The sequence below is a fragment of the Octopus bimaculoides genome, chromosome 1 (assembly GCF_001194135.2).
Source record: "Octopus bimaculoides isolate UCB-OBI-ISO-001 chromosome 1, ASM119413v2, whole genome shotgun sequence".
NCBI classification, from domain to species: Eukaryota; Metazoa; Mollusca; class Cephalopoda; order Octopoda; family Octopodidae; genus Octopus; species Octopus bimaculoides.
This window is the reverse complement of record NC_068981.1, coordinates 168,592,163-168,605,320: the sequence shown is the minus strand read 5'-3', so window position 1 is coordinate 168,605,320 and position 13,158 is coordinate 168,592,163. Positions and strand designations below refer to the sequence as shown.

General features: G+C 37.2%; 1 protein-coding gene across 1 annotated transcript in view; it reads right to left on the bottom strand.

Moving 5' to 3' along the window:
* The window catches only part of LOC106870664 (membrane-bound transcription factor site-1 protease), a 130,200-nt gene that overhangs the window by 106,060 nt on the left and 10,982 nt on the right, over positions 1-13,158 (bottom strand). The window contains exons 6-11 of the mRNA XM_052971635.1: positions 10,456-10,504; positions 7,661-7,777; positions 6,478-6,587; positions 4,080-4,196; positions 2,186-2,253; positions 539-641 (exon numbers count right to left, since the gene is read on the bottom strand). Coding sequence (XP_052827595.1) covers positions 539-641; positions 2,186-2,253; positions 4,080-4,196; positions 6,478-6,587; positions 7,661-7,777; positions 10,456-10,504 — 564 coding nt within the window. The remainder of the gene's footprint in view (positions 1-538; positions 642-2,185; positions 2,254-4,079; positions 4,197-6,477; positions 6,588-7,660; positions 7,778-10,455; positions 10,505-13,158) is intronic.

Below are 13,158 nucleotides of genomic sequence, written 5' to 3'. Positions count from 1 at the left end.
TATATATATATATATATATATATACAAGGCTTTGGTCAGTCCAAAGCTATAGCAGAAGACACTTGCCCAAGGCACCACACAGTGTTTTAAGTATATCAATGTTTTATAAACATTTAATGTACTTCTACATGCTGAATTGTTTGATCACAAGTAATATTCCATATAATTTTAATTTAAAAATCACTCAGATCTTTACATGTGACTATAAAGTACAGTTAGTTTGCTTTTAGCAACTATATCTTACTTTCAACCTGCTACTCAGCAATTACAAAAAGGAACAGGACATCCCAAAAACACAAGTGCTGTTGCTGGCCAAGTAACTAGCATTACCAAATATGATTTTAAATATACCTATATATTATAAACAATGCGCAGATTTCTACATTCTAAGCAAAGTAATTTTCTGGGTATAATGCAATGAAGTTCCAAACTTTGAACCGATAGTTAAGCATCTTAACCATTCAAATTAATTGACCACTTCATTAAGGAAAATTTAAATTTATGAAAAAAAAATGATAATTAGCAAGATCTTACTTACCCAAGTAGTCATTCCACGTGAAGAAAAGCGGGCAATTTGGTTTTCAAAGTTAATGCCTCCAACTCCAATAACATCCATTTGGTCTGCAGGATTATTGAGTGTACTATATGAAAGGAAGGAGATCATTGTGAATATAATTGAAACAGTTACATAAGATAAATACAACATCTTCAAAGTAACAGTAATTAGTAATGCCATCAAACCTCAATACACACTCAACAACTAAATAGGGATGGTACTTAGTGTCAACCATATTGTCATCATCAATGTTTAACGTCCGCTTTCCATGCTAGCATGGGTTGGACAATTCAACTGAGGGCTGGCAAGCCAGAAGGCTGCACCAGGCTCCAATCTGATCTGGCAGAGTTTCTACAGCTGGATGTCCTTCCTAACACCAACCACTCTGAGAGTGTAGTGGGTGCTTTTACATGCCACCGGCACGAGGGCCAGTCACACAGAACTGGCAACGGCCATGCTCAAAAAGGTGTTTTTTACATGCCACCTGCATGGGAGCCAGTCCAGCGGCACTGGCAATAACCTCGCTCGAATGATTCTCTAACATGCCACCAGCACAAGTGATAGAAGGCAACAGAATTTATTAAACTTCTAAGTTTACTTTATTCAAGATTTTAAAAGGGTTTTACTGAAAAAAAAACTAAACTGCTGGCATTTATGTATATGATATGATATAAGAGAGAATAAAGATTTTGAGTGATTTGGCAAGAAGAAATAAGTTGGATGTGATCAGTAAGGTATGCAATGCTAATTTACTAGAACAACTAGACATAAAAAAAGTTGAAGACATCTGGATATAAAAGCTATCAACTCATATACTTCAGGAGTAACAACTATGAGTTAGACATGTAAATTTATTGATGCGTGTCATCATCACCATCATCATGTAACATCCGCTTTCTATACTGGCATCGGTTGGATGGTTTGACTGAAAACTGGTAAGCCAGAGAGCTGCACCATGTTCCAGGCTGATTTGACATGACTTCTACGGCTGGATGCCCTTCCTAACGCCAACCACTCCAAAAGTGTAGTGAGTGCTTTTTATGTGCCACCAGCATGGGTGTCATTGACATGATACCAGCATCGACCATGACTACAAATGCTATGTAAAAAAATGTTAAGAGTTTATGTTTTAGGAGGTGAAAGCTAATTAGTTTAGATCGACAAAGACTCAGTTTTTCAGAAAAGCTGACACAGCATAAAATGTTCACTCTGCTGAGTGGTTGGTGTTAGGAAGGGCATCCAGCTGTAAAAGTCCTGCCAAAACAATCACAGAAGTCTGGTGCAGGCTTCTACCTGGCCGGCTCTTGTGAAACCATCCCACCCATGCTAACATGGAAGGTGGACGTTAAACAATGGTGATGATGATGATGATGATAAAAAGAGAAATGAATTGATGGTAGCAATGGCTTATAACGGTGTTCTATTATAATGTATTTCACTTAGCTATGAGATAATAATGATAACTCTTTCCATTTGAGTTTAACTAAAATAAATAGAGCAATATATGCTTTACATTCAAACATTTAAATTGCCCTAAATAATTTACTTTTTCTGGAATAAAACTTTGAAATAAAGAAACAACAACTGAAACTGAATAATTTTTAAAAATAAGCCAAATGATATACCTACCCATAAAGTGGTCCATCATTTCCAATAGCAGATATCATAATGACTTTATTGGCAGTTAATTCCCATACCTGAAATATATATATATGTAGAGTACGTGGAATAGAAGAGGAATAACATGCCTGGACCTCACACATTAACTGTGTGAGCATTTACAAACAGCAATGAGTATTACTGGAAACCTCAACCATAATCATCATTACTTTATGTCCACTTTCCATGCTGGCATGGATTGGGTAGTTCAACAGGATCCAACAGGGCAAAGGAAGATGTCTTGTTGTGAAGGTGCATGGCTTAGTGGTTAAGATGTTGGACTCATGATCATAAGAGTGTGGTTTCAAATCCTGGACTGAACAACATGTTGTGTTCTTGAGCAAAACAATTCATTTCATGTTGTTCCAGTCCACTCAGCTGACAAAAATGAGTAATCCTGCAACATACCAGCATCCTGACCAGGTGGGGAATATATATGCCATGAAGCCCAGAAACCGGCCCTTATGAGGCGGTAGGACTTGAAAAGGTGACTTTACCTTTTTTACCTTACTACGTCTTGTTCCAATGTCTTAGCTTTGGCATGAAGGCTGATTGCCTTTCCCAACACCAACACAGAGTGTACTGGGTGTATTTTTAATGGCACCAGCATTAAAGGGGTTGTCTTTCCCTCAGTAATGAATACAGTCCTTTCATTTCAATGTTATCTCTGCTTGATTCATCAGCCATTTTAAAGAGTGTACAGGGTTTTTTTTTTTTCATGGCACTAGCATCAAGTGAGGTTGCCTTCTATCTCACATGGCTAAAGAATTTAGAAAAAGAAGGAAGACAGGATGGTCACAGCTGGAACAACTTACCCCATAGGTCTGCTCAGACAGAGCTGACTTGGGTTTCAATGAAACCAAGTTCCTGAATCAAATATATAGCTCTCCCTTGTTATAAAAAGACTCTTCTGCGGAACACTGAAACCATAAGATAACCTTACAACTTCTATAGTTCTGGTCTTCAGCCATTGTTGCCTTCACAACCAGTGCATGTGATATGTCTAGTGTTGATTTAGCAATAGCTTCTACATTTTGCCTTTTATTAGTAAGGGTTACATATACATAACTTACAAAACAGATGCTCTAAACAAAGAATTAGCTGTGATGATTACAGACCATTAATCCTAACTCTATTTAAGCTTCTCTTCATGTGCATAATCTGTTCAGCTGTCAAAAACCCATTCTTCTAAGAATGGATTTAAATCATGACCATGGAATTGAAATTCTTTTAATGGCTTTTCTAAGTAAAAACATTTTGTCTTTTATTAAATTTAGCTTGACTTTTCAAGGTTAAAAAAACAACTTATAATTCTGCACTGACCAATAATTAAAGATTAGATGAATCTTTTTTTTTGCATAAATGAAAACTGAAATAAATTCCTTATTCGAATAATACAAGAGGGAGTTGTTCACACTGAATACAGGAGAAAACAGGAGTTCAAATCCCACTGAGGTCAATTTTGCCTTTCATCTTTTCAGGGCCAGTAAAAAATTACTAATCCAGATCAGTGGATTGGTAGAATTGTAGGGAATCAACCTGGACACATTGTAGTATTTGTCTTGGCTCTTTGCTTTCTGAGTTTAAATCCCACCATGACCTACCTGAGTGACAAGCTTAATCCATCACCCTGTTTAATGCCAATATCTGGCAAGGTGGATGCCTTTAGCCAAGTGAACTTTATTGCAAGCATTTGGGTCAGGTGTCCAGTTTGGGGATACCTTCCTCCTTCTACCCCACCAGTCTCAGAGATCCTGTAATGAGTCATCATCATTGCCTTCTCTCCCAACTAAAAGATTAAAAGGAAAATAAAATATCAAAATTCTTAGTGAATGTTTCTTTTTTGAAAAGTAAAACCTCTTACTTTGTCCACAAATGGATGATCCATGAAATCAGGACCACCAATACTCAGATTCAAGACATCAATTTTTTTCAAGATTGCATAGTTGAAGGCATCAAGGAACCAAGAGGTGTAAGAAACCTATAAAATAAAAGAAGATTTCTTTTAAATAGAAGAAAAGTTACATTAAATAAACAAAATCATAGATGAATGTCATTTTCAAATAATGAAAACCATCTGCATAATTTGCTATGGAAACAGAACTGCAGCCAATACATCAGTCTCAATATTTTTAAAACCTGTGTACCACAAATTTATCACTGCTAATTCTAATTCAAATCTATTTGAAGTGTGTCTCTGTTTCAAAGAGTATAGAGAGTTTGGGATTTGAATGATACAATGGTTTGTCAAATACCTACATTGAAGTTCTCAAACTGCCATTACTGAATCTTCACAGACCCTGCAATAAATACCCATCTTCTCTATATGTGCCAACTAGATCGATCTCACTAATCGAGGAGAGCAAAGCTCCTCCACATCAAACAAATTAATAAAACATAAAACAAGATTTCCACATTGGCACACAACAGACAAAACTATGACCAAAAGTCAAGCTTAATCCTCCACCCAATTTAACAAAATTACCTGGACCCTTGAATTTATCATTATCATCATCATTTAACTGGCATGGGTTGGACAGTTTGACCTGAGCTGGGAAGCTGGAAAGCTGCACCAGACTCCAGTTTGATTTGGCATGGTTTCTATGGCTGGATGCCCTTCCTCAAAGTGTAATGGGTGCTTTTCCATGCCATCGGCATGGGTGCCATTTGTGTGACACCAGTATCTGCCACAACTGCAATTTTACTTGGCTTGATGGGTCTTCTTCTCAAGCATGGCATAATGCCAAAGGTCCCGATCATTCCTCATTGACTCCGTGAGGCCCAACACTCAAAAGGTGCTTTACACATGCCACCAGCATCAGCCACTCTGTCTCTGCAAGACCCAACGCACAACCAGAATCAGAATGGGTGAGTCATACAACTGGTCCTTTGAATTAAAGTCACTTCATCCAATGAGCTTCAAGTTTCCATCTGACAATATAATAGAAGACACTTCTGTGGAACAGAACTCAGAACTTTATGATTGCAAAGCAAACTTCTTAACTATTCAATCACGCCACTTCACAGTCATTCTACTTCATTCAGCTCTGTTTCTCACTTGGTTCAATTAACCGTAACTCGTGACAAGTTTTATTGCCATTTTAGAAGCTTTCTTGGTAGTTTAATACAGTGGTTCTCAACCAGGGGGTCCATATAAGATATTTTGTTAAAATTTATGAGCAATAAATTGCTTATACCTCTATAATACAACAAATATTTTAACAATTTTTTTTAATACAATTCCTCTTTACTCTTTTACTTGTTTCAGTCATTTGACTGTGGCCATGCTGGAGCACCGCCTTTAGTCAAGCAAATCGACCCCGGGACTTATTCTTTCTAAGCCTAGTATTTATTCCATTGGTCTCTTTTTGCCGAACCGCTAGCTGACGCAGACATAAACACACCAGCATCGGTTGTCAAGCAATACTAGGGGGACAAACACAGACACACAAACATACACACACACATCACATACATATATATATATATGACGGGCTTCTTTCAGTTTCCGTCTACCAAATCCACTCACAAGGCTTTGGTCGGCCCGAGGCTATAGTAGAAGACAATTGCCCAAGGTGCCATGCAGTGGGACTGAACCCGGAACCATGTGGTTGGTAAGCAAGCTACTTGCCACACAGCCACTCCTGCGCCTGTAATATTTACTAATAATATTTACTAATAAAAATGTAATAGGAATTTTTTAAACACTGAAGGGCTATGAGGGTCCACTGAAGTAAATAAAAACCAAAGGGATCCAGAGATTTTTAAAAATGGTAGAGAACCACTGGTTTAATACATTAATTTAAGCATTTTAAATTGTAATATATTAACTTAAATGTAATAGATTGTAATATAAAACTAGCACTCCGCTGGTTACTATGACAAGGGTTCCAGCTGATCTAATCAACGGAATAGCCTGCTCATGAAATTAACATGCAAGTGGCTGAGCACTCCACACAGACACATGTACCCTTAACATAGTTCTCAGGAAGATTCAGCATGACACAGAGAGTGACAAGGCTGGCCCTTTGAAATACAGGTACTACTCAGTTTTTTATTTTTGCCAGCTGAGTAGACTGGAGCAACATGAAATAAAGTGTCTTGCTCAAGGACACAACGTGTCACCTGGAATTGAACTCATAACCTTATGATCATGAGCCGAATACCCATACCACTAAGCCATGCGCCTCCACTAGATTGTAATATATTAATTTAAATATACCAGAGTGTAATGTAAAAACACATGAAATTCAAACACTTACTTGATTGTTTGTGAACACACGAAACACATAAATATCAGCATCAGGTGCAAACCCTAAGCATTGCTTTGAACTGGCAATAACACCAGCAACAAATGTACCATGTCCAAGACCTAAAACACAAAATACACATTTTGTAAATAATATTTCACATGAACAGTTTTTTTTGTTTGTTTGTTTGTTCTTTAATCTATCTAATGATTGAATAATCACCAGATATTAAAATTAAAATTTCACACACGATTTTAATTAGCATTTTTTTATTAACCCTTTGGCATTTAGATTATTCAATAAAATGTAATCCTTATTTATTCTCATTGCTTTGAGTTAATCATGCATTATCTCATAGCTCCAAGATTTCAATAATGTGATCGCTTATTTTTAGATTGACATTATGGAGTAGGTGTGAGATGCCAGATCTGGCTGGTTTGAATGTAAAACAGGTAGAATATTTGGGCCAGATATGCAGTTCAAATACTAAGCAATCTCTCAAAGGCTTAAGCAATTTCTAAAATTTGTAAACACAGCAAATAACTATATTTTGGAAGCAATTTTGTAACCATTTAATTACTTTATATTTATTTTTCACTTTCACTTTTACTCTCTGGAGTAGGGAGAGTAATGTTATTGCCTTCCCAAACCTTAACCCTTTAACATTCAAACCACCCATATCTGACCTAAATATGCTATCTGTTTTATGTTCTAACCAGCTAGATCCAACCTATCACACATACCCTTCAACACCATTATAAAATACACAGTCACATCATCACAATTAACATGATTTCAAAGTTACAAAACAGTGTATAATTAATTCAAAACTATGTGAGTGAAAAAGCATTATGTTTGACAGAATAATCCGAATGCTAAGGAGTTCAAGAATGGGAAGACAAACTGACAGAAAGACAAAGAGATGAACTGGCAGAAACGTTAGCGCGCCGGGCTAAATGCTTAGCAGTATTTCATCTGCCGTTACATTCTGAGTTCAATTCCGCCGAGGTTGACTTTGGCTTTCATCCTTTTGGGGTCGATAAATAAAGTACGATTTACGCACTGGGGTTGATGTAATTGACTTAATCTCTTTGTCTGTCCTTGTTTGTCCCCTCTATGTTTAACCCCTTGTGGGCAATAAAGAAATAAGAAAGACAAAGAGACATGGAAAATAAAGATTATTTCTTTTACAAACCATCATCTAAGGTTTTCTCATGAGTCCAATTCGTTCGATCTTTGATCCGACCCTTTTTAAAATGTTGGTGATTTTCATCTAAACCAGTGTCGAATATAGCAACTTTCACTCCAGCTCCTGTAAAAGAATTCAAAATTCATAACCATTACTTGAATATGTACCTAACAGATCTCAATTCAAAATCTACTATGGCAACAAACATGAATTCCTTTTTTTACAAAAATGTTTCTTTGTAACAGACAACTTCAATTATTACAACTCTGATAATAATTTTTTTTTCTCATGCTTTTCTATGCCAATAATATTTGGCAAAATATTCAAAACAATCTCCCATACATGCATTTCAAGAAGCTCTTCTAAGTCCCAATGTTTTCAAAACTGACATGCATGGCTGTGTGGTTAAGAAACTTGCTCTGCAACAACACGGTTTCGGGTTCAGTCCCATTGCTGACCAATGCCTTGGGATGGAGTTCGGTAGATAGAAACTATGTAGAACCTTATTGTGTGTGTGTGTGTGTGTGTGTGTGTGTGTGCACATGTGTGTGTGCACGCGCGCATGCATGTGCATGTGTGTGTTTGCTCCTCCACGGCACTTGACAACTTGTGTTGGTTTGTTTGTGTCTCCATAATTTAGAAGGTCAGCAAAAAGAACCTATAGGACACTTACCAGACTTTAAAAACGTAATTGCTGGAGTTGATTTGTTCAACTAAACCAGTCGAGGTAGTACCCCAGCATGGCCAAATTCTAATGGCAGAAACAAGTAAAAGATAAAATGACCAGTTCTTATTAGCAAAAAATACAATCCCGACCACTATTATTGCTGATACAGCTAACAAGGGAACCCAAATGTGGTCAGTTATAGAAATAGCAACCAAATTCCCTCAAATCCCACTCAAATTTCTTAAAATGGAGAACAATGTATTGAACAATGTATTTGTTATACACAAAAAGACAAGATATTCAAATGATTAGAAATTTACAGTCACAGTTTAACAACAACAAGAACAATTACCAATATACTCCTAATCAAAGAAACCCTTTACAATGTTGTTCTGCAAATGTTCAGCCCACTCAAGCTCCTATTAAAATGATATCATCATCATCATCATCATGTCCGTTTACCATGCTGACATGGGTTGAACAGTTTGATTGGAGCTGGCCAACTGAAGAAATGCCTGGACTCCATGTCTGTTTTGGCATGGCTTCTACGGCTGGATACCCTTCCAAATGCCAACCACTTTACAGAATGTACTGAGTGCTTTTAAGTAGCACTGGTATAGGAGCTTGTTATGTGGCACCAGCACCCACGAGCTTAAGATCGCTCAGCTGAAGAGTGTTGCAAGGGACACGCCTGTATGCAGGATCAACCATGATTTTGCTTAGCTCACGAAACACCAAAACACAGTTATCATTAGCATCATCATCATTTTGATGTCTGCTTTTTACAAATTTGTTGAGTTCAGATTCCACTATGATAGCATTTGCCAGTCATCCTTCAAAAGTCAATAAATTTAATACTAGTCAAAACAAAAACACCTGTTGCTAAAACAACAAAAATCTATAACCATATGGTAATGTCAGAAACCCTTATTGTTTCTAACGTTGGCACAAGGTCACAATAGAGCAGTAAACTAAACACCTTGTGGTGTTTAGTTACAGTTCTTTACATTCTACCATGTTTGATTTGCCTTTCATCCACCATCATCATCATTGTTTTCATGACTGGTTTTCCATGCTTGCAGAGGCCAGACAGAAATCAGAGGCAGATGTTCTATGACCAGATGTCCTTCTTGTCACCAACCATTACCTATTTCCAAGTAAAGTAATATTTCCCCTTGGCCAGACATGTTTTTATGGAAGATTGGTAATAAAAGGCACCACTTGTATGATGGTGATGCTCATTTACGACAATTGCATGATGCCAAGACAAAGAGATACAAGCTCACTCGCACACACATACACCTCCACACATACATACACAAAGGTCTTCTTTCAGTTTCTATCTACCAAATCAGCTAACAAGCTTTCAGTCAGCTCAAGGCTGCAGTACAAGACAATTACCCAAGGTACCATGCAGTAGGATTGAACCAGAAACAACATGACTGAGAGACAAGCTTCTTAACCACACAGCCATGGGTCAATAAAAAACGTATTAGTGTCAAGTTAGTTAACTGTACTCCAAAAACCTTTAGCCCTGTGTCAATGTTAAAAATCTTTATGAATTAAGCTGAGCAAAAGGGTAAGTATTCCTTACTCCAAGTGTACATTTTAAACTGGATGATCAGCAGAAACATCTGCAAGTAGATTATTGGAAGACAAATGCAAGCATTTGATTGGTAGAAGTAGAATTGACTGAGGTTGACCACTACCACCAGTGAGAGAGCTTCTGTGCAGTTACTCGCCTAGCAAAAAATAGCAGCCAAATCTCTCTCAAACTGTGCTATACCATCTTAAAAGAATGAGAAAGACATATTGATGTACTCCAAGGTAAGTTTATATTTGCTACAATGGCAGGATAGTCATGGCTGGAACATACTTGATTACAGATCTGCTCAACCATTTTAAACCTACAGAACAACAGCTGCATAATCATAAGTCATCTTTAAAAAAAAAGCCAATGGTAATAAATCACAATCAAACTTATTATTCCATACTATTATGCACTTTCATTCACCACAATGATACAACCATTGGATTTGTAAAACCACAATATGTCATATACAGTATCACAACTTAATTTAAAAGAAATAAGTAATTAAATTTATGAAAACTAAATAAATTAGTTTATATTTACCAGTAAATCCCATATTCCATAGTTCTTCAGCCTGCAAAGCATATGTTATCTGAAACATCACAATAAAAAATCAAATTAGCAATCAAAGTGATTATTAAATGTAGCTCTTTTGTGACCATATTTCTAAAGAATAGACAGCCTAAATGTTTCAATTAATTTTCTGTATAATCAGGTGTTTGGAAAGGTTTAGTACACTGTCCACTGTCTGTAGATTTAAATTAGACTGGTGCTGAACATATAAAATCTCATGTTATCAGTTATGTCATGAGATCTTGAGATATATGAAATAAATCATTTTTAACAGTGGGACTTGAAGTTGATAAAACAATAGGGTTAAAAAAAACCCTTGGATGGAAAATCTGAAGGCTGCCCACAGGACTCAAACCTATCTTCTGTAAACATAACAGACATTCTACATGCTTTCATTTACAACTTTATCTATTTCAAGCTCCAGTTAATAACAATTCATTTCCTATGCTAGCATAGGTTGGACGATTTGACTGAGGACTGGTGAACCGGATGGCTGCACCAGGCTCCAATCTGATCTGGCAGAGTTTCTACAGCTGGATGCCCTTCTTAACGCCAACCACTCCAAGAGCGTAGTGGGTGCTTTTATGTGCCACCAGTACGAGGGCCAGTCACGTGGTACTGGCAACGGTCACATTCAAAATGGTGTTTTTTATGTGCCACCTGCACAGGAGCCAATCCAGCAGCACTAGCAACTACCTCGCTCATAAAGATATATCTATACGCACACAGATACTTAAGTACAAGTGGTTTCAGGTGGGGGAAAAAGAGATGGTATTTTTCCCTCAGACATCTGAGGATATAAGTTTAATTGACAATAAGAATAAACTATATCATCATCATTTAACATCCATCTTACATGCTGCTATATGTTGTACAGTTTGACAGAAGCTGGCAAGCCAGAAGTCTGGATCAAGCTCCACTGTCTGTTTTGACATGGTTTTTAAGGCTGGATGCCCTTTCTAACACCAACCATTTTACAGAGTGGACCAGAGTAAACCATACTTAGCAAGATATTAGATTGCACTGAATATTTCATGTTTATGCATGTAGCTCCTACTGTGTTCAAATGTAACCTGCCATCTTCTAAAAAGCAGAAAAATAAGTTAAAATAGTCAAAGCCTTTCTCATGTTTACAGACTTTTAGGCTGGAGCTTAATTCAGTTTCTGAGTTGATGCCAGTCTGTCACAAGGTGAACCTCCAGCAGCTGCTGTTGCTGGTATTCATTTTCAGCTGAGTTGACTAAGCCAATGAGAAATAAAGTGCCTAGCTTAAGGACAAACAAACTGCCTGGTACAGGAAACAAAATCACAGTCTTATAATTGTGAGTCTGACACACACTAACCACAAGGCCATGCATCTTTGTAGAGAAATAAGTGTCAATAATATATTAAAGGTCAAGCAGACAAGTAATATTCACTTTTATTTAGAAGGAAAAAACTTAGTCTTTGTATTCAAGAACAAAATCAATATTTTGTAATACATAAAGTCAGAGGAGATGGTGTACAGTAATATGAGGTCAGATTAAATGCTTTAAGTATTTGGTTTGGCAGGGTTTCATATTTAACTTACAACTCCAGAGCCAACTTCTCCGATTCATAAACTGATTGTATATGACCGGAAGACAGATGCTGCTGGACTAGTGACCAGATGGCCATCACAGTTTCAAATCTTACAACTAGAATCCTTGTTTACTTTATTTACATTCGACGGATATTTGTCCTCATCTTGTTTGTTGTTAACACGTTTTGGTTGATATACCCTCCAGCCTTCTTCAGGTGTCTTTGGGAAATTTCAAACCTGGGTTCTCGTTCCTAAGATATTTTTTATGTTATTACTATTATTATTGTTATTGTTCAGGTCACTGCTTGAAATCGAACTCAGAATCTTGGGGTTAGTAACCTGCGCTCTTAACCACTACGCCATATGCCCATGGGCTACTAACCCCAAGATTCCGAGTTCAATTCCAAGCAGTCACCTGAACAATAATAATCTGCAGTTTAATTTGTATTGCTGTTGTTACATACAGAAAGGGAGTAACTCCCTCTTTCTTAATTTCTCAGCATTTATAAAGGAGTCCATCAAGCAAAAACCATGTCACAATAGACCACAGTATCTCATGCAGCCAAATATTGGCATAAATCTTTAGTAGATTCAAGGAAAATTACCTAAATATTTTATGCTATTAAAATAATACAACAGTTACCTCTCTAGTTAGTTATGCTACCAGTATAGACATGTTTGTGTGGTGAAGAAATTCACTTCACAACCACAGTGTTGCATGTTTAATTCCAGAATATGACATGTTGGGCAAAGTGTCTTTCTACCATAAACTACCCTACATAGTAGTCTGGACCCCCTTGGGGTATGAGGGACTGACCAATACCATTTGAATAGAATTAGATGGACAGTAACTGTATGAAAACCAGTCGTGTGTGTGTGTGTGTGTGTGTGTGTGTGTGTGTGTGTGTGTGTGTGTGATCATCATCATCATCATTTAATGTCCGTTTTCCATGTTGGCATGGGTTGGACAGTTTGACTGAGGTCTGGAAAGCCAGCGGCTGCACCAGGCTCCAATCTGATCTGGCAATGTTTCTACAGCTGGATGTCCTTCCTAACACCAACCACTCCAATAGTGTAGTGGGTGCTTTTTACGTACCACCTGCACAGGAGCC